Raw genomic sequence first — 22,769 nt, 5'->3', positions numbered from 1 at the left:
ATTTTCCCAATTAGCAAATGTGTACTGAATTCATGAATATTTTGCAATTTGTGAAAAACAATCAAATTCATGAAGTGGTGTGGCCGTTTGCCACATTCACATTCATCATCTCCATGGCGAGCTGCGCAATGGCATCATCATGCCTCCAAGCAATATACTAACAACCAAACTTAACTTACAATGGGTTCGGACTTGCATTGCAAATGAGGTAGAAAGCAGCAGTGAAAAAAGAAAACAAAAATAAAATTTATTACAACTGTTGGACCAAAGAGAAAGATATAGTACAGACTGAAAAACAAAAGGCAGCCATTTAGTCATGTGCACTCTCCATGGTGAGTATATTTCTTTTGCACCAGGAATTACAAGATCTTCTCGCATTGAATTCAATTCAGGGTCTACCCAAGACAGTTGATTACTGAGAACAGTATTGAATTCAATTCAGTTGCAATGGATATCTAGCTAGACTAGACCGAATACTATCATGCAGAGCTGGTGGCACAAAATTGACACTAATATTCATAAGTGATCCCTTGTGGATGTGTTCTTTTTTCACTGTTACAAAACGTTGCACATTTCCAAGCAGATCTTGAATCTGATCAATCAAAAATAATGCGCTAATGTTTCTCAACAGAGGGGCCGAGGGAGTAACATCAAACAACAGTTTTCCCATCTTATCATGCATGGGGCAATAGACTGTCCACAAGGATCTACAGATACATGAATTATCTACGATATAGCAGTACATGATCAAATCTGCGTCAGGTCACACAACTCGGCGCAGCTCTGCTGTATTCAGTGCGAACTTACGGTGTTGTGACAACACGGATGGAACTACCAGGCTTTCCTTTTTCAGACCAGCTACCTCATAGAGGAAAGATGGGTTTTCTTTGGCTCCACTGAGTACTGCTTGAAAGATCTGCAGTGGATCCCCATGGCTGACAATAAGAACAGCAGAGCTGCATACAGGTAAACATACAAGTTAGCTCCAGCGTGATATACAGAAGCACAGGTAAAGAAATGTTAAGCTGCAACTTGAACAAGTCATGTGTCAAATCAGCATGGAACTATTAGAACTTCAGCATTATGGGCTCGTAGTTGATCGCTTTGCCCAGGCAGCTCTGTAACGTAAACCTCGTTAGTCGTTGGTTCCCCATGTTTAAGTACTTGTCTGCACTCAGCAGACCGTGTAAGGTAATTGTATGAATTGTTATCACTACGTACCGAATTGTTATCATTATTTCATCTCATGATGGCTTTGCTCCAGCTTAAGTAGTCGATCCCTCAATCCGGTCGAAGCTGGCTGCTCTGCCGGCGTCGCCGCCGGCGTAGCAGAAAATGGTTTTCACGTTGGTAGCACTTTCCACCTTCCATCTCCATGACCATGAGGGCACTCCTAATTGCTACCCTGCTGCTCTTTCCGCTCCACATCATACATGTCGGCGCATCAATTGCCACACCAACTGCCTTTCATTGATGGCCAGTAAGCTTTCTCTACAGCAATTGCACCACGGATGGCCCCTCCTTGCTTACATGCCGCATCCTGCACCGCCCTTGTTCCAATCCTCGTCTTCCTTCTAACACGCTGCTCTTGCCCAAACGATGCTTCTCAGATTGTGTTTGTCCAAGCGATTGTAGTTCGATCCCGGTGGTGCTGTGGCAGGCCCGAAGGAGCTTGTCAGCTTCCAGGTCAATGGCGACGATGACCAAGAGTTTGTTCTAGTTTTTTGAGTGCCGAACGGCACGGAAGACTGGTGCGTGCGAGCGTTGATGTGGAGGAGCCCATGGTATATACTGGACCATAACATGATAAAGAAGGAGGCAGCGGCAATCATGATAACAGTGATGTGGGCAGTGTGGCATTCAAGAAATAGCTACACACATGGTGAGAAGCAGTACCAACCAATGCAATCCATGATAACCATAGAAGAGATTGTTCGAGCTCTGGAGGTTCCAGCAACCGGCAGGATTCAATCTACTACCCAACCAAGGTGGAAGCCACCGGATGTAGGATGGATGAAAATCAATACAGATGGAGCTACGGGGTCAGAGCATAGAAGAGGTGGTGCAGGTTTCGTAATCCGGGATCACCAGGGGGCGTTCGTGAAAGCAGGGTGTTCACGCTACGATGGAGTTTCGGACCCCCTCACGATCGAGCTTCTCGCCTGCAGAGATGCGCTTGCAACAGCGCATGATTCTGGCCTTGAGTACGTGGAAATGGAGACGGACTGTCAGCAAATTCAGACTTTATGGGCTGCCCCACAGAAGTCGAATTGTTTCCATATCATCAGAGAGATGCGGGATATGAGTAATTTCTTTCAGGGATTCAAGCTTCGGTATGCTAGCCGTCGGACTAATTCGGCAGCCCACCGTGTAGCTAGGCATGCATTAAAGCTTTCTGTATCTATGCTTGTGTACAATGTAATCCCTGGGTGGCTGACTGAAATTATGCAGTCAGACATGCTAGCGCCTAATGAATAAAGAGCCGTAAGGGCGTTTTAGCTCAAAAAGAGGAGCCCATGGTAAGGTGGTCCACTTCGAGCAAAAGTTATCGTGTCGATGTTAGACGTTCTGTGTGTTGTCGTCGGCGTCGCGTTGCCGGCCTCTCCGTCACTCTTGCATGAGGTCTTGCGTTTTAGGTTCATGTTAATGGACTTCTTTCACAGAGTTCCCTCTGGAGCTTGGTGTTGTCCTTTCCTAGGTCCAGCTCGCTTGCAGTGGCGCCGACTTCGGCAGCTCCATGGGCTTGATGGGATCACAGGCGTACGTACGTTGCTGAGTTGGAGCCAGGCAGAGGCACTTATGGTTATTTTGCTTCTCCTTCTATTATATTCTATATTTCTCTGTTATCTAAATCCACACGTCTCCCTTGTTATATCTTTACGTGTACATAATTACAATGGAAACTCTTCTTTTCTTTTATTCTATATTCTATTCTATCGTATGGAATAAGGATAAATCACAGCCGTTCCTAAAAAGCTCTCTTTTACTACAAAATCTAAGCCGTTCTTTTTCTATCGTTTTAAGTATATAATAGAAGATAGATAGATAGATAGATAGATAGATAGATAGATAAGTTATTGGGATGACTCCCTTATGTACCCCTTACTTTACAATTTTTTAAAAGTCAGACATGTGTATATTTGACCAAGGTTTAATTTTACGAAAATATATCAATATGTACATTATATTTTTTTAGCATTAGATCCATCACGAAAAGTATTTTCATTATTTACTTATATAGTACTGTAGGTGTCATTATTTCATTCGATAATCTTGATCAAATATACACAAGATTGACTTGCACGAAGATTGATACACCTTATATTCTGAAATGGAAGAAGTGTATAGGATATATGATACGGTAATACATAACATAGGTAGATGTGCATTTTCAGGAAATCTCCAAGAATTTATTCTGCTAGTGTGCAAACTTTATTCTGCATGTCGCATAATTGCAACCAAACACGGTGCTTGTATTTTTTTTTTGGATTTTACCGATGATGCGGGCATACATCTCCCTCTTTCATATCCCGTGCGTTGCTGCGAGAAAAGTATCAATTTATTCTGCTAATGTGCAAACTTTATTTTGCATGTCGCATAATTGCAACCAACCACATGCTTGTATGTACTCCCTCCGTTTCTTTTTAGTCTGCATATAAGATTTGATCAAAGTCAAACTTTGTAAAGTTTGACCAACTTTATAGAAAAAAATATTAACATCTACAATACCAAAGCCATATGATATGAAAACTAATTTCATGATGAATCTAACAATATTGTTTTCATATTGTGAATCTTGATATATTTTTCTATAAACTTAGTGAAAGTTAACAAAGTTTGACTTTGACTAAATGTTATATGCGGATTAAACAGAAACGGAGGGAGTAGCGAGCACCAATTAACTAGGCGGTTGGTGGGGGCTGATAGTCGGCGAGGTACGGCATGGTGTTGAGCGCGTTCTCCACGAGCGTACCCACCATTTCCCACACCTGCTTCTCCCTCGCCCACTCCTCGATCACACCGCTGATGTCCTCCTTTACGTCGTACCTCATGGTGCCGATGAGCTCCTCCGTGGTCGGGCCCAGGTCAACCGTGTCGAGTATGAACTCACCGTCGTCACCGCCAAGCACGCGCACCAGACTGGGGCCGCCGAACAGGTTGTGCTTAGAGGACAGGGCTTCCTGGTACGCGCCGGAGAGGAGCACGGCCACGTAGTAGCCGCCGAGCACGGGGTCCAGCGGGTGCAGCGGCAGCGTCTCTGCCCCGCCGATGAATCTCTCGATCTTCCCGTCGCTGTCGCAGGTGAGGTCGACGAGCGTGGCCATGCGGGTCGGCCTCTCATGGAGCCGGCTCACCGGCATCATCGGGAACAACCGCTGGATGCCCCAGAAGTCCGGGATCAGCGAGAAGACGGACAGGTTCATGTGGTAGTTGTAGATGGTTGTCGCGTCGGCCATGACGCTCTTGGGGAGCTTCTTCCCCAGCTTGTACATCTCGATGCCGTGCTTTTTCATGTCCAAGGCACGCGCACAGGATATGGTGGACATGCCCGTTGCTGCGTCACCCTTCAAATTGAGTAGCGCCCTCGGCTGCTGCTTCGAGGCCAGCTCATGGATCTTGGCGTGCAGCTGCTCGGTGGTCTCGCCTTCGTCTCTCGGCTCGGGGATCGCAGACGCGGAGAGCGCCTCGAGGATGATCATGGAGTGGTGCGACGCCATGGCGTGGCCGCTCTCGGTGCAGAGCACGGGGTGGGGAACGCCGTTGTCGTCGCACCTGAGCCGCACTGCCTGCACGATGCTGGACGCGTACTCCTCCAGCCCATACGCCACCGACATGTCGGAGTTTCCCGACCGTGTCCCGTCGTAGTCGACGCCGAGTCCACCGCCGCAGTCCAGCGTGGTCATCCCCTCCGCGCTACAGTCGTTCACGAGGGCGCAGTAGATCTCGGCGGCCTCGCTGGCCGCCTTGAAGACGATGTCCGTGGACGGGATCATGGAGCCGACGTGGAAGTGCAGCAGCTTGAGCCAGTGCAGCTTATTAAGAGCCTTGAGCTTCCGTGCCACCTCGTAGATCCTCTCCGCCAGGAGCCCGAACTTTCCGTGCTTGCCGGCCGTGGACCCGAAATGGCCCGGTAACCTGGTGAGCAGCTTGGCACGAACACCAATGGCCGGCTCGACGCCGAGCCGCCTGCTCTGCTCGATGACGATGTCGAGCTCCTCCTCCATCTCCAGCACGATGATGGCGTTGAGGCCCATGGCGCGCGCCGCCAGGGCGAGCGCGACGTAGTCCTTGTCCTTGTAGCCGTTGCACACGAGGTAGGCGCCAGGCTTGGCCCTGGTGAGGCAGCTCATGGCGATGAGCAGCTCCGGCTTGGACCCGGCCTCGAGCCCGTAGCCGTGTTGGTGGCCGAAGCGGACCATGTCCTGCACGACGGCCTTGTTCTGGTTCACCTTCACCGGGAACACGCCCTGGTAGACCGAGCGGTACCCGGTGTGCTTGATGGCGGTCGCGAACGCCGCGTGCAGCGAGTGGAGCCGGTGCCGGAGCACGTCAGGGAAGCGGAGGATCATGGGGAACTGGAGCTTCCTCTTTTTCTTGTCGTCGTGATGGTGATCGGTGGTGGTGGTCGTGGCTGCGGCTTGGTGGATGACGGAGAGCACGTCGATCTCCTGGCCCGGGGCCGTGTCACGGCCGTGGGGTCGGACGCAGAGGTGGCCGCTCTTGTTGACGGCGAAGTAGGGGTCGCCCCAGCGGTGGATGTTGTACACTCCGCCGTAGTTCTTGGCCATGATGCAGTCCCGATCGACGAGAAAAGAGAGGGCAGGTGAATTTTGTTACCGTGCCGGTGGAAGACTGCTGCGTGGAATTCGGGCTAGACCTTCCTCAGTTATATAGAGGTCTAGTTTTTCTTTTTTTTCTTATTGAGGAAATATAGAGGTGTAGCTAGAGGAACGAAAATGGCGTTTTGTACCCATGTATGGAGGAGGCCTGATTAATGGTCGGCGTGGGCCTGGTACCACCGTACGTCTCGAGTGTGAAGTCGTGGAAGTCATGCATGCTGGACCGTAGCAACTCGCGGTGTTTGCCTCGTGGAAAAGCCTTTCACGTACGTAAGTGTCCATCTTCCCAGCAGCCTTATATAGTACTACCGCCTTATTAGTGTCTTTCAAATGGAGCGAACCAGTCTGTATTTGTATGGTTATATCCCAGCCAAAGCCCATCGATCAGGGTTTGAATCCTGTTGTTCACACTATTACAGAAATTTACTTGTGATGACTTCGTAAATCTCAACATGATATGCCGGCCCAGTCTTTTGAAGATTCCCATATATCAGGATTAGCGTGTGTATTTTCATAGAGATGAGTGTATGCACATACACATGAGCGGTTGCGTATATACTGTGTTCTAAGGAAAACACGTTTCAAATGGAAGAAAAACAAAACTTATGTCTAGCCCCACACTGGAAGAAAAACTCAAGTTGGTTGGCATCTGCCTACTGTCTTGGTTTTGTTACATCAGTTGGACCAAAGAGATATGCCCGTTCATTTTTGAGATAAAGTACAAGCTGGAAAACGTGCAATGTCTGCTTGGAAATATGCCCGTTCATTTTTGCTGATCATCTTGAGATAAATATTGACCATTCATTTTTGCTGATCTAAGGGTTAATATTAATCGATACTACTGGCTTAGATGTGTAGTATTCTCTGCAAAAAAGGCACAATCGGAAGAGTTGCAAAGCAGTAGTAGGCTTTCATCGAGACGGGAATCCAGCGCGATGATTCAGGAAAGATGAACAGAATCCGTACCGCCGAGCGTTCCGTCGGCGAGTATTGATTCGGGGAGCAGAGGAGCGGAGCTGGCCGGCAAGAGGGCAGCCGTCAACAAGACAAACCTGCCTCTGATGCTCGTCAGCCTCCCGTGCTGGCCCGCAATGCCTCACGACGCCGGAACCAAATGCATACGAGGAGCCTGGACAAATATGGGCGCTCTAGTACGTCGCTGATCCACCCAGCTAGCTGCTGCTGAAACTTTGCGTCCCCTGCTCCCGCGTAGAAGAAAAGATGGCATGATAGGGTCGGCGTCTGTGTCTCAACAACTGAATCATGAGATGGCTCGTGGGTGGCTAGGCTAGCTGCATGTAGGCACACCGGCGAGAGATTATGAAGCAGCCGATGTTCCAGTGAGAGGGGATGGACATGATTGGTGCCCTCGTCGGGAGGAAGACGGTGATTGATTAGAAATTCCATCCTTAATAGTATGAAATTATTAATTGACTAAACTGCCCTATACATCAACCGTTGGATTAGATTTATACTACACACCCCAATCGGTAGTATGATGCGCTGTAAAATTTCTCTGAAAATAATGCGTTAATGTTTCTCAACAGAGGGGCCGAGGGAGTAGCATCGAGCAACAGTTTTCCACATCTTATCATGCGTGGGGCAATAGACTCTCCACAAGGATCTACAGATACATGAATTATCTACTGACATAGCAGTACAAGATCAAATCTGCGTCGGATCACACAACTCGCCGCAGCTCTGCTGTGTTGAGTGCGAACTTACGGTGTTGTGACAACACGGATGGAACTACTAGGCTTTCCTTTCTCAGGCCAGCTACATCGTCGAGGAAAGATGGGTGTTCCTTGGCTCCACTGAGTACCGCTTGAAAGATCTGTAGTGGATCCCCGTGGCTGACAATAAGAACAGCAGAGCTGCATGGGATCAAACATGTAAGTCAGCTCCAGCATGATATACAGAAGCAGAGATAAAGAAATGTTAAGCTGCAACTTAAACAAGTCATGCGTCAAATCAGCATGGAACTATTACAACTTTAGCATTCTGGACTACTAGTTGATAGCTTGGCCAGGGCAGCTCTGTAACGTAAACCTTGTTAGTGGTTCCTCATGTTCAAGTACTTATCTGCACTCAATAGACCTTGTAAGGTAATTGTATGAATTATTACTACTACGTACCAAATCGTGAACCTTATCATTCTTCCCAGATAATAGGTTCTCTAACAAACTACTACCTCTGTTTCTAAATGTAAGACGTTTTGGCAGTTAAAATCGAACTACTAAAACGTCTTATATTTAGGAACAGAGGGTGTAGATGGAAAACTGGAAAGGCATGGCAAGACATGCAACTTTGCTTTACCAAAAGATCACTGGACACTCAGTTACAGCCTCTCGGTTTATTCTCTATAGATATTTATTTTTTTACTTCTTATTAACTGACATTTATATTGAATGTTTTAAGCAAGCCATTTATATATATGCTTCGGTAATGGTATAACACCAAATACATATAAAAGAACATGAATAAAGAAATATATATCATTTGGATTCCAATAATAATGCAAGTACAAGTACCCATGAAACTCCATGTCTGCAGAAGACAGCACCCCTGCAAGTCTACTAGCAACATCTGCAACGCTCTCCCCACCTTCTGGGGCCAGAAAGGGATCTGCTTCATCTATCGCCCATACCTCTGCATACTACCGCATCATGTCAGATTTAATAACTGGCAAACAAGATAAGATCAAGGGGACGCCACAGACAGCCAAAAGGAGGGTTTCCTCTTAAATGTTGAATGACACAATCTGCCCAAACAAAAGTTTAATGGTTCCCAATAGACCAACCAACTTGGTGACGCCTCAATTATCATTGGCATACATTTAGCAGGCAAACGTGTCTCTTGAACGTCGTATGAACTCTCACTAATTGGAGGAATGGTTGGGTAAAAGCAAATTGTTCCACAGACTAACATCTGACAATATATAGCTATGCAAGTAGAAGTTTCACCATAACCAGTGCACGAGCACTATGTGCAATTGATCTATCAGTAGGTTGGAATAGATCATCATTCAACATACCAATGAAAATTTATTTGTTAGAAAAGTTAACATTTGATGCTCTATGATATGCACATTTGATGCTCTATGATATGCACATTTGATGCCCCTACGAGTTTTGGTAAGTATGTTTATTCACACATTATTATAATATCAAAGAATCTCCATGGTTCAATACATGAGTACAAACTAACCTTCTCGTGTGAAAGCAACTCATATGATGGTCCGAAATAACGTTCACGAAGTTCTGCAGTTGCCTGCAAAAGAAACTCTGGTGAGTGGACTAGATGGTCAAAATTAATGAGAAATACTAATTATATGAAGAAAGTGATCCCTGATACTTCAGCAACTTTGAACGATTCCACTATGTATTGTTGACCACGGAGGAAACATCTAAAAGAGGATGATGTTGCAGTGAATGATAAGCTAAACAACTGGGTTCACGACAACTAGGAGACAGAGCAGTTTTCAGATGTAGCAGTTTTCATTTCTCAGTTGTTTTAAAGGTCCCCTTTAATGGATTATTTTACAGGTTCTGTTCACAGTATTATTGTTTTACAGATATGACCATTAGGTACTGCCTCATGCGACTTCTCTGAAATTGTTCACTTCATTTTTGTAAAAATAAAAGAGGTGGCAGGACTACTAGCTCTTGATACCGGGAAACACAAGCACTCCGTTTTTTTTTTCATTTAGGTGGGACATCACAAGCAGAATTTTCAGAGGTACAGATAGTTTGGTCGTACACAACCTGTGGATGTATTGAACTACTTTTTTTTCGACAAAGTGTATTGAACTACTTATCGCTTTATCACACACACAAATTGGCACACTTATTATTATTACTTCCTACAGATGGATAGAAATTAGCAAATGTAAACCTCACTTCAGACACGCAACTCATATATCATGCCCAATAGGATTCAAAGGTTATTTCCTTTGTCAGACATCCAAATTTCCAACATGAAGAACAATGAGATTGAAATTACCTTGCTTCCCAACACATTTCATATGGCTATGCTATGCACACACTTTGCTGGCCAAGAAGACATATAGAAGCTTAACTGAACAAGGTTCCATCTAGTAGTACGATTAAGCCGCTCACCTTACAGCTAGGACCCTCGAATGGGACGCCCAGCACGCCGGCGACCACCCTGGCCGTCTCCGTCGTCCGGGAGAACGGCGAATAACAGATCTTGACAGAGTCCACCGGCACACCCATCTCCTCAAGCTCCTGCACGCACAGAATCAGCCACTTCCCCCAATCGGCAATCACTACCGCATATCCCCCATCCAAGAAGCCATAGATTCGAGCTCGATTCGGTACCTTACGGAGCGACTCGCCGGCGGAGCGCGCCTGCTCGACGCCCTGCGGGGCCAGCCCGAACTCCGGCTTCGTGCCGTTCTCCTGCCAGGACCGGAACAGTTAACTGAAGCTTCCGATTGGATTTAGCGATTGTGGCAGAGGGAAATCGAAGACGGCGAGCTGGGGTGGAGGGACTGGTACCAGGGAGGAGACGATGAGGCCGCGCTCGTTGGGGACGCTGCGGCCGTGGCGGAGGATCCAGTACCTGTTCCGGAAGGCGGGCGGCGGCGCCGGCGAGTTGCCGGTCGAACCCTCCATTTGCCCAACCCGCACTCTGCTCCTCGGAAAAGAACCGAGTGTCTGAGTTTTTTTTTTTGACAGTACCGAGTGTCTGAGTTAACGTGTACAGTACAAGTAAGAAATTGTAGTTTTGGCGAAACGTACTCCCTCCGTTTCATAATATAAAAACGTTTTTTTTACAATAGTGTAATGTTAAAAATGTTCTTATATTATGAGACAGAGAGAGTAAAATACAACATTGGAGATGCGAAAATCTCCGCCCCGGTAAAACGGCAGCTGCGCGTCAACCGCTCAACCGCCATTTCCTTCTTCTTCTCGCACCGTGCGACCACCTCCACGCCTCCCGCCCCACACCCACCCGCCCACTGGACCCCACCGCACCCCATCATCGCCATATCCAGCCTCCCCACTCCCCCGCCGCTGCCCTCCGCCTGAAAATCGGCCACATTGGCCGCTTTTACGCCGCTGCCTAATTCCAGTTCCTCCCGCCGCTTCCGTCGCCTGATTCAAGCTTCTCACGCCGCCCTGCCGCCGTCACCACCCAATACAAGCCCCCGTCGTAGCCCGATTCGAGCTTCTTGCACCGCTCCACCGTCATGACCCGATTCGAGCTCCCGCCGCTGCCTGATTCGAGCTTCTAGCGCCGCTCCGACGCCACCCGATTCGAGCTCCCACCGCTGCCCGATTCAAGCTTCTCGCGCCGCTCCGTCGCCATGATGTCGACGCCCGATTCGAGTTACCGCCGCCGCTAGACGCTCGGGCGCCGTGTTGCTCCTCGTCGCTTGGCCGTCGCCATTGGATCGTAGTAGTTTTACATCTTCAAATGCATCATCTCTTGGACTAGTAGTTTTACATCACCAAAATACATCATCTGTTGAAATTGGGACTTTTTCAAGGATATAAAAAACACTTTTTTAAGATGTAAATTATGCAACACCTAATTTACATCTCCAAATTTACATGCGCTTTAGCAAAACTGGTTTTTTTTACATCTACATCACCTATTGAAGGTGCGTTTTTAGGCCTCCGAGGTGTAAAAACTAGTTATTTTTGCATGTATATTTTTTATTGGAGATGCTCTAAGTAGTTAACGGTACATGTGCAACATTTTTGTAAGAGTGAAATGAAAAACACGTCCGCAAGAATCTGCTTTTGAATATGATTCCGAGAGTAATAATTTTGTGTCACGTGATCTGCATGATAGCATTGAGTTAAGGTTTTCGGTAAATCTCAGCCGCTTGAAATTTTGGCTCGCATCAGTCATTTCTCTTTTCATCTTTACCAGTGATTTGATTAGCACATAGTTATTCTAATTGCGACTTCCATTCATGATATCACCGGAGGGATCGGAACCACATTCATAGCCAACAATTTTTCTATATAGGTCCACTGTTGAACATTGATCTTAAAGGGTGAAAACACTCTTTTCTTTTGGCAACTGGGTGAAAACACTTCATTGGCCCTGTTTGGATCAGGGGTTAGAGCTAGTATGGGTTAGTTGAGGCAGAAACAACCCTAAAATATTCAAATATGTGGGTTAGAGTAGAGTTGTTTGCATCTAACCCAGCAAAAAAAAACCAACCGGGTGGGGAGGTGCTAATTGGGGTTAGATGTGGTGGGTCCCATTAAAAAAGTACTACATCGCATCCATCCCGCATCTAGATCCCGCATCGCATCCCGCCTCCCTCTCGTTCGCATCCCGCTGCCGCCCCCCCCCCCCCCCCCCCCCCCCCCCCCCCCCCCCCCCCCCCCCCCCCCCCCCCCCCCCCCCCCCCCCCCCCCCCCCCCCCCCCGCCTCTGTCCTCCGGCCCCGCCCTCTGCCCCTCCGCCCCTCCCATTCCCGTCCCGACACCGGCACCCCCAGGCACGCACTCCGGCGGCCGCCGCACCGGTCGGCCCACCTGCCATGGATGGCGACGGCTTCGAAGGGTGGGGTTCGTAGCCCTCTACAAGCGGCCCAGCTACCCACGCTGGTCTCGACCTTAACTCGCAAGCTTCGGCATCGGAAGGGTTCCCAGGGCTTGGGCTTTACGGAGCTTTCCTCCGAAGCGACGACGACGAGCTCGTCCCTGGGCACAGCAGGGGCTCCGGGCTCCCTCACTATCGCCCACCACGTGCTGGAGCAGGAGATGGATGGGCGAATCCGTCACCACCCTTCATTCGGCAACTGAACTTCGGCGGCTCCTCATCAGCGGCAGCCGTCGCAGAGGAGGAAATGGTGGTGTGTTCCTCAGTAGTTCGTCGACGGGGGCAGGCGGCGGTTCCTCGTCAGCGGCAGCTGGTCGCGGAGCAGGCAGCGCCGCTCGGCAGCGCGCCAACTCGGCCGACGCGGCACCCGGCCACCATAACCAGCGCACCGACACGACGAGCCATGGTAGTGGCGGCCAGCGCATACCGCTTCCCCGGGCACCGCGGAGTGCCCTCCGTGGGCAAGCATCCGGCTCCGGCGCTCCCTTCGACAATGGTGATGAAGAATTGGAGGACGATGTGGAGGAGTTAGCGAGCTCCGAAGGTCCCCCGGTGAGCAAAAGCAATCGAGCCCACTAGAATGATGCTAATAGTGCTTGCTTGTTAGAATTGTGCATTCAGCAACGTGCAACAGGAACGTATAATGGTACAGTGATGAGTGGTGAAGGGTACCAAGCCGTTATCGACGGCTTACTTACTAGAAGGGGGTTGGTATATTCCCGTTTGCAGGTGAAGAACCAGATAGTCGTACTAAAAACACTTACACTTTCTGGCGATACATGCAAGTGCATACAGGGTTGGGGAGGAAACCGGATGGAACCATTGATGCCGACTCTGATTTCTGGATAGCACACAGAGGTAGACATTTCACTAAGGCTAGTTACTTTAATTCTAAAGTGTGCTCTCATATCTTAAATAGTTTCTTTCGCAAAAGTAATAATATCATAACTAGTTTATTTGTTCAATCCTGCAGAAGAAACCATACCTACGGAAGTTGCAGTGGGGTCCTCCAGCAAACGAGGAGTTGCTTGATCAACTGTTCAGAGGTTACACTGTGGATGGAAGCACAACCTTTGTGCCTGGAGATGATTATGGTCAGAATCAAGGGCAAGATTTAGGTGCAGAAGAGGAAGAGGAGGAGTTTCAAGGAACACCTGCAAGCAACCAGAGGAGCCAGAGATGCAAGAGGTCAACAAGCACTTCGAGCACTTTGACCAGTCCATTGAAGAAGAGCAAGATCCCAATGGTGAAGCTTGTGAAGGACATAGCTAGTACCTTCAAGGAGTCTATCGCAGCCAACACTAAGCAAATGGAGAAACGTGCAAATGAGAAGGCTGCATTTTCTGTGAAGAGGTGTCAGGAGCTAGCATTTGAGTGTGGCATTGGGCAAACAATTGACTCTGTCTATGCTCTGTCCAAGATGTTCGAAACGGAGTACCAAAGGGAGTTCTTCTGTGGCCTACTAACACACGAGCTTAGGTTGGGTTACTTTAAGAAATGGTGTAGGGACAACAATTTGGAGTAGTTCTTCTGTGGCCCAATAGTTGCTTGGGAATGTGTGTGTTAAAATGTTGAACCTATTTACATTGCTGTATGTTGAACCTATCGTGTATTTGTCAGGTGTTGAACTATTATCTATGTTACGTGCGGGCAGAATTAATTTTATTTGGTGAACCTATTTTATATTATATGCGGGCCGAATTAATTTTATTTGGTGAAACTATTTTATAATATATGCGGGCTGAATTATTTTTATTTTCTTACACTCCTTGAAGTTGTATGCTATGTGCTGACAATTTGGTACATGTGTTGAAGCAGGAAGACGATCATGGCCCCATGACCGAGGAAGAATATGATGGAGGTAGCACAAGTGAGGATGAGATCATATCCATATGCCACAACAATTTGGTGCAGTCCGGGAATTTAATCTTGTAGTTGGTTCCTATCTTGGGTATGTACTTTGATAACTACTTTGTGAAACTACCTAGGAGGGTCAGTGGGTATTCTGGTTTGGATTGGGTGCAAGAGACATTAGCCCGAGATACCCAATGCTACAACATGTTTAGGGTTGAGAGACCTTTGTTTAACAGGCTACATAATACTTTGGTGCAATCATATGGGTTGAAGTCTAGTAGAAAAATGACATCTGTAGAGGCTCTAGCTATGTTTTTATGGATTGTTGGATCGCCACAGTCAGTTAGACAGGCTGAGAACCGTTTTAGGAGGTCTATGGAGACAGTAAGTAGGACATTTAACAGAGTTTTGGCATGCCTCCTTAGGTTAGCACATGACATAATTGTACCCAAGGACCCAACATTTGTAGAGGTGCACCCAAACTTAGAAAATCCAGCATTCTGGCCACACTTCAATGACTGCATAGGAGCTATAGATGGGACACATGTAAATGTTGTGGTGGATAAGAGCAAGAGGGTTCCATACTTGAACAGGCACAATGAAACCAGTCAGAATGTGCTTGCTGTTTGTGATTTCGACATGAAATTTACATTTGTGATGTCGGGATGGCCTGGTTCAGCGCACGACATGAGAGTTTTCAAAGATGCCATAACTACTCATCATCAGAAATTTCCACATCCACCACCAGGTTTGCTACTTGAACCGTCTTGCACAAATTTTTATCCAATTACACTTGTTCATCTAAGTCTCATTGTGTGCCTTTGACAATATGTAGGGAAGTATTATGTGGTTGATGCGGGGTGCTACCTCTTGAGCACTGCGTTGGATTTCCTTGAAGAGGAAAGGATGATGCAGCAAAGTAGCGTAAGTATTCCCCTCAGTTTTTTAGAACCAAGGTATCAATCCAGTAGGAGGCTACGCACGAGTCCCTCGTACCTGCACAAAACAAATAACTCCTCGCAACCAACGCGATAAGGGGTTGTCAATCCCTTCACGGTCACTTACGAGAGTGAGATCAGATAGATATGATAAGATAATTTTTTTTGGTATTTTTATGATAAAGATGCAAAGTAAAATAAAAGCAAAGTAAAAAGCAAAAGGAAATAACTAAGTATTGGAAGATTAATATGATGAAGATAGACCCGGGGCCATAGGTTTCACTAGTGGCTTCTCTCAAGAGCATAAGTATTTTACGGTGGGTGAACGAATTACGGTTGAGCAATTGACAGAATTGAGCATAGTTATGAGAATATCTAGGTATGATCATGTATATAGGCATCACGTCTGAGACAAGTAGACCGACTCCTGCCTGCATCTACTACTATTACTCCACTCATCGACCGCTATCCAGCATGCATCTAGAGTATTAAGTTCATGAAAACAGAGTAACGCCTTAAGCAAGATGACATGATGTAGATGGATAAATTCATGCAATACGATAAAAACCCCATCTTGTTATCCTCGATGGCAACAATACAATACGTGCCTTGCTGCCCCTACTGTCACTGGGAAAGGACACCGCAAGATTGAACCCAAAGCTAAGCACTTCTCCCATTGCAAGAAAGATCAATCTAGTAGGCCAAACCAAACTGATAATTCGAAGATACTTGCAAAGATAACCAATCATACATAAAAGAATTCAGAGAAGATTCAAATATTGTTCATAGATAATCTTGATCATAAACCCACAATTCATCGGTCTCAACAAACACACCGCAAAAAGAAGATTACATCGAATAGATCTCGACAAGAGAGGGGGAGGACATTGTACTGAGATCCAAAAAGAGAGAAGAAGCCATCTAGCTAATAAATATGGACCCGAAGGTCTGAGGTAAACTACTCACACTTCATCGGAGGGGCTATGGTGTTGATGTAGAAGCCCTCCGTGATGGATGCCCCCTCCGGCGGAGCTCCGGAACAGGCCCCAAGATGGGATCTCGTGGATATAGAAAGTTACGGCGGTGGAATTAGGGTTTTGGCTCCGTATCTGATCGTTTGGGGGTACGTAGGTATATATAGGAGGAAGGAGTATGTAGGTGGAGCAACAGGGGGCCCATGAGGGTGGAGGGCGTGCCTGGGAGGGGGGGGGGTAGGCCCGCCCCCTACCTCGTGGCCTCCTCCTTTATTTCTTGATGTAGGGTCCAAGTCTCCTGGATCATGTTCGGTGATAAAATCATGTTCCCGAAGGTTTCATTCCGTTTGGACTCCGTTTGATATTCCTTTTCTTCGAAACCCTAAAATAGGCAAAAAACAACAATTCTGGGCTGGGCCTCCGGTTAATAGGTTAGTCCCAAAAATAATATAAAAGTGGATAATAAAGCCCAATAATGTCCAAAACAGTAGATAATATAGCATGGAGCAATCAAAAATTATAGATACGTTGGAGACGTATCAAGCATCCCCATGCTTAATTCCTGCTCGTCGTCGAGTAGGTAAATGATAAAAACAGAATTTTTGATGCGGAGTGCTACTTGGCATAATTTTAATGTAATTCTTCTTAATTGTGGTATGAATGTTCAGATCCGAAAGATTCAAGATAAAAGTTCATATTGACATAAAAATAATAATACTTCAAGCATACTAACTAAACAATTATGTCTTCTCAAAATAACATGGCCAAAGAAAGTTCATCCCTACAAAATCATATAGTTTAGTCATGCTCCATTTTCATCACACAAGAATGCTCTCATCATGCACAATCCCGATGACAAGCCAAGCAATTGCTTCATACTTTAGTAATCTCAAACCTACAAACTTTCACGCAATATATGAGCGCGAGCCATGGACATAGCACTATGGGTGGAATAGAATATGATGATGGGGGTTATGTGGAGAAGACAAAAAGGAGAAAGTCTCACATCAACAAGGCTAATCAATGGGCTATGGAGATGCCCATCGATTGATGTTAATGCAAGGAGTAGGGATTGCCATGCAACGGATGCACTAGAGCTATAAATGTATCAAAGCTCAATAAAAGAAACTAAGTGGGTGTGAATCCAACTTGCTTGCTCACGAAGACCTAGGGCACTTGAGGAGGCCCATTGTTGGAATATACAAGCCAAGTTCTATAATGAAAAATTACCACTAGTATATGGAAGTGACAAAACAAAAGACTCTCTATCATGAAGATTATGGTGCTACTTTGAAGCACAAGTGTGGCAAAGGATAGTAACATTGTCCTTTCTCTCTTTTTCTCTCCTTATTTTTTGGGCCTTCTCTTTTTTATGGCCTTTCTCTCCCCCTTTTTTTAATTCCCCACTTGGGACAATGCTCTAGAAAATGATGATCATCACACTTCTATTTATTTACAACTCAATGATTACAACTTGATGCTAGAACAAAAGATGACTATATGAATGCCTCCGGCGGTGTACCAGGATATGCAATGAACCAAGAGTGACATGTATGAAAGAATTATGAACGGTGGCTTTGCCACAAATACTATGTCAACTACATGATCATGCTAAGCAATATGACAATGATGAATGTGTCATGATAAATGGAACGGTGGAAAGTTGCATGGCAATATATCTCGGAATGGCTATGGAAATGCCATAATAGGTAGGTATGGTGGATGTTTTGAGGAAGATATAAGGAGGTTTATGTGTGAAAGAGCGTATCATATCATGGGGTTTGGATGCACCGGCGAAGTTTGCACCAACTCTCAATGTGAGAAAGGGCAATGCATGGTACCGAAGAGGCTAGCAATGATGGAAGGGTGAGAGTGCGTATAATCCATGGACTCAACATTAGTCATAAAGAACTCACATACTTATTGCAAAAATCTACAAGTCATCAAAAACCAAGCACTACGCGCATGCTCCTAGGGGGATAGATTGGTAGGAAAAGACCATCGCTCGTCCCCGACCGCCACTCATAAGGAGGACAATCAAAGAACAGCTCATGTTTCAAATTTGTTACATAACGTGTACCATACGTGCATGCTACGGGACTTGCAAACTTCAACACAATCATTTCTCAAATTCACAACTACTCAACTAGCACGACTTTGATATTATTACCTCCATATCTCAAAACAATCATCAAGCATCAAACTTCTCTTAGTATTCAAAACACTCATAAGAATTTTTTTTACTAATCTTGAATACCTAGAATATTAGGATTATTTAAGAAAATTACCATGCTATTTAAGAATCTCAAAATAATCTAAGTGAAGCATGAGAGATCAATAGTTTCTATAAAACAAATCCACCACCGTGCTCTAAAAGATATAAGTGAAGTACTAGAGCAAAACTATATAACTCAAAAGATATAAGTGAAGCACATAGAGTATTCTAACAAATTCCAAATCATGTATGGCTCTCTCAAAAGGTGTGTACAGCAAGGATGATTGTGGTAAACTAAAAAGCAAAGACTCAACTCATACAAGACGCTCCAAGCAAAACACATATCATGCGGTGAATATAAATATAGCTCCAAGTAAAGTTACCGATAGAAGTAGACGAAAGAGGATGCCTTCCGGGGCATCCCCAAGCTTTGGCTTTTAGGTGTCCTTAGATTATCTTGGGGGTGCCATGGGCATCTCCAATCTTAGGCTCTTGTTACTCCTTGTTCCATAATCCATCAAATCTTTACCCAAAACTTGAAAACTTCACAACACAAAACTTAAAGTAGAAAATCTCGTGAGCTCCGTTAGCGAAAGAAAACAAAAGACCACTTCAAGGTACTGTAATGAACTCATTATTTATATATATTGGTGTTAAACCTACTGTATTACAACTTCTCTATGGTTTATAAACTATTTTACTAGCCATAGATTCATCAAAATAAGCAAACAACACATGAAAAACAGAATCTGTCAAAAACAGAACAGTCTGTAGTAATCTGTAGCTAACGCAAGATCTGGAACCCCAAAAATTCTAAAATAAATTTCTGGACGTGAGGAATTTATCTATTAATAATCTGCAAAAATAATTAACTAAATATCACTTTCCAAATAAAAATGGCAGCAGTTCTCGTGAGCGCTAAAGTTTCTGTTTTTTTACAGCAAGATATCAAGACTTCCCCCAAGTCTTCCCAACGGTTCTACTTGGCACAAACACAAATTAAACACAAAAAACACAACCAAAACAGAGGCTAGGTAAATTATTTATTACTAAACATGAGCAAAAAGTAAGGAATAAAAATAAAATTGGGTTGCCTCCCAACAAGCGCTATCGTTTAACACCCCTAGCTAGGCATAAAAAGTAAGGATAGATCTAGGTATTGCCATCTTTGGTAGGTAATTCTTCAATGAGGCATCTACCATACTTAGGAATTTCTTTATTTTTATTGGTTATCAAACTTTTAGGCACAAGATCGAAAAATTCATTTGTAACAAATGGTTCCTTAATGATAGCAAAAAGATTGGGATGAATACTTATAGATTTGAGATCCGCAGTTTCCTTACTAGAAGATTCACCCTTATTTTTAGGAACATACATAAGCTTGGCAATTTTAGTGGGAGGACTTGGAGTATTCTTTATGGAAGAAAAGTTGGTTTCCAAGTTGGTAATAATACGTGATGATCGGGTGTTAGATTCTAACGTTCACATACAACGGGTGTAAGATAGTTTTACACATGCAAAACACTTAGGGTTAACTTGACGAGCCTAGCATGTACAGACATGGCCTCGGAACACAAGAGACTGAAAGGTCGAGCATGAGTCGTATGGTAGATACGATCAACATGAAGATGTTCACCGATGATGACTAGTCCGTCTCACGTGATGATCGGACACGACCTAGTTGACTCGGATCATGTAATCACTTAGATGACTAGAGGGATGTCTATCTGAGTGGGAGTTCATAAGATGAACTTAATTATCCTGAACATAGTCAAAAGGTCTTCACAAATTATGTCGTAGCTCGCGCTTCAGTTCTACTGTTTAGATATGTTCCTAGAAAAAATTAAGTTGAAAGTTGATAGTAGCAATTATGCAGACTAGGTCCGTAAACTGAGGATTGTCCTCATTGCTTCATAGAAGGCTTATGTCCTTAATGCACCGCTCAGTGTGCTGAACCTCGAACGTTGTCTGTGGATGTTGCGAACATCTGACATACACATTTTGATAACTACGTGATAGTTCAGTTAAACGGTTTAGAGTTGAGGCACCGAAGACGTTTTGAAACGTCGCGAAACATATGAGATGTTTCGAGGGCTGAAATTGGGATTTCAGGCTCGTGCCCACGTCAAGAGGTATAAGACCTCCGATGATTTTCTTAGCCTACAAACTAAGGAGGAAAGCTCAATTGTTGTGCTTGTGCTCAGATTGTCTGAGTACAACAATCGCTTGAATCGAGTGGGAGTTGATCTTCCAGATGAAATAGTGATGGTTCTCCGAAGTCATTACCACCAAGCTGCTAGAGCTTCGTGATGAACTATAATATATCAGGGACATATATGATGATCCTTGAGATATTCGCGATGTTTGACACAAAAGTAGAAATCAAGAAGGAGCATCAATTGTTGATGGTTGGTGAAACCACTAGTTTCAAGAAGGGCAAGGGAACAAAGGGATACTTCATGAAATGGCAATTCAGCTGCTGCTCTAGAGAAGAAACCCAAGGTTGAACCCAAACCCGAGACTGAGTGCTTCTGTAATAAGGGGAACAGCCACTGGAGCAGAATTACCCTAGATACTTGGTAGATGAGAAGGCTGGCAAGGTCGATAGAAGTATATTGGATATACATTGTGTTGATGTGTACTTTACTAGTACTCCTAGTAGCACCAGGTTATTAGATACCGGTTCGGTTGCTAAGTGTTAGTAACTCGAAACAAAAGGCTACGGAATAAACAGAGACTAGCTAAAGGTGAGCTGACGATAAGTGTTGGAAGTGTTTCCAATGTTGATATGATCAAGCATCGCACGCTCCCTCTACCATCGAGATTGGTGTTTGCGTTGAGCATAGACATGATTGGATTATGTCTATCACAATACGGTTATTCATTTAAGGAGAATAATGGTTACTCTGTTTATTCGAATAATACCTTCAATGGTCTTGCACCTAAAATGAATGGTTTATTGAATCTCGATCGTAGTGATACGCATGTTCATGCCAAAAGATATAAGATAGTAATGATAGTACCACCTACTTGTGGCACTGCCACATAAGTCATATCGGTATAAAACACATGAAGAAGCTCCATGTTGATGGATCTTTGGACTCACTCATTTTTGAAAAGTTTGAGACATGCGAACCATGTTTGTTGGTAGATATGCATGAAGAAACTCTATACAGATGGATTGTTTGGACTCACTTGATTTTGAATCACTTGAGACATGCAAATCATACCACATGGGCAAGATGACTGAAAGCCTCGTTTTCAGTAAAATGGAAATAGAAAGCAACTTGTTGGAAGTAATACATTTTGATGTGTGCAGTCCAATGAGTGCTGAGGCGTGTAGTGGATATCGTTATGTTCTTACTTCACAGATGATTTGAGTAGATGTTGAGTATATTTACTTGATGAATCACGAGTCTGAATTATTGAAAGGTTCAAGTAATTTCAGGGTGAAGTTGAAAGATCGTCGTGACAAGAGGATAAAATATCTATGATATGATCATAGAGATGAATATCTGAATTACGAATTTGGCACAGAATTAAGACATTGTGGAAATCGTTTCACAAACTAATACAACCTGGAACACCATAGTGTGATGGTGTGTCCGAACATCATAACTGCACCCTATTGGATATGATGCATACCATGATGTCTCTTATCGAATTACCACGATAGTTCATGGGTTAGGCATTAGAGACAACCACATTCACTTTAAATAGGGCACCACGTAATTCCGATGATATGACACCGTATGAACTATGGTTTAGAGAAACCTAAGCTGTCATTTCTTAGAAGTTTGGGGCTGCGACGCTTATGTGAAAAAGTTTCAGGCTGATAAGCTCGAACCCAAAGCGGATAAATGCATCTTCATAGGACACCCAAAACAGTTGGGTATACCTCCTGTCTCAGATCCGAAAGCAATAAGGGATTGTTTCTAGAATCGGGTCCTTTCTCGAGGAAAAGTTTCTCTCGAAAGAATTGAGTGGGAGGATGGTGGAGACTTGATGAGGTTATTGAACCGTCTCTTCAACTAGTGTGTGGCAGGGCACAGGAGTTGTTCATGTGGCACCTACACCAATTGAAGTGGAAGCTTATGATAGTGATCATGAAACTTCAGATCAAGTCACTACCAAACCTCGTGGGATGACAAGGATGCGTACTACTTCAGAATGGTACGTAATCCTGTCTTGGAAGTCATGTTGCTAGACAACAATGAACCTACGAGCTATGGAGAAGCGATGGTGGGCCTGGATTCCGATAAATGGCTCGAGGCCATAAAATCCGAGAGAGGATCCATGTATGAAAACAAAGTGTAGACTTTGGCAGAACAGCTCGATGGTCGTTAGGCTGTTAGGTACAT

The 22,769-nt window shown here is 45.0% G+C and overlaps 2 protein-coding genes across 4 annotated transcripts; both read right to left on the bottom strand.

Moving 5' to 3' along the window:
• Positions 1–493: 493 nt before the first annotated feature.
• On the bottom strand, positions 494–10,549 carry LOC125535408 (2,3-bisphosphoglycerate-dependent phosphoglycerate mutase). 3 transcript variants are annotated; one of them, XR_007294663.1, is made up of 7 exons: positions 10,361–10,548; positions 10,181–10,261; positions 9,959–10,087; positions 9,048–9,110; positions 8,372–8,496; positions 7,376–7,714; positions 494–619 (listed from the first exon to the last, which is right to left on the bottom strand). XR_007294663.1 is itself a non-coding variant. In XM_048698463.1 (6 exons), the coding sequence occupies exons 1-6, from the start codon at positions 10,475–10,477 to the stop codon at positions 764–766; spliced, it is 708 nt and encodes a 235-aa protein (XP_048554420.1). In that variant the 5' UTR covers positions 10,478–10,549; the 3' UTR covers positions 494–763. The 3 variants fall into 3 exon arrangements, 2 of the variants coding, with proteins under 2 accessions (XP_048554420.1, XP_048554421.1); XM_048698463.1 differs by lacking the exon at positions 7,376–7,714 and having other exon boundaries at positions 494–956; positions 10,361–10,549; XM_048698464.1 differs by lacking the exon at positions 494–619 and having other exon boundaries at positions 7,332–7,714.
• LOC125535407 (arginine decarboxylase-like) lies at positions 3,903–5,789 on the bottom strand. The gene has a single exon (XM_048698462.1). The coding sequence runs from the start codon at positions 5,787–5,789 to the stop codon at positions 3,903–3,905; it is 1,887 nt and encodes a 628-aa protein (XP_048554419.1).
• Positions 10,550–22,769: the final 12,220 nt, after the last annotated feature.

The sequence above is a fragment of the Triticum urartu genome, chromosome 2 (assembly GCF_003073215.2).
Source record: "Triticum urartu cultivar G1812 chromosome 2, Tu2.1, whole genome shotgun sequence".
Taxonomy (NCBI): Eukaryota; Viridiplantae; Streptophyta; class Magnoliopsida; order Poales; family Poaceae; genus Triticum; species Triticum urartu.
The sequence above is the reverse complement of the archived record's forward strand: the minus strand, read 5'-3'. Positions and strand labels throughout refer to the sequence as shown.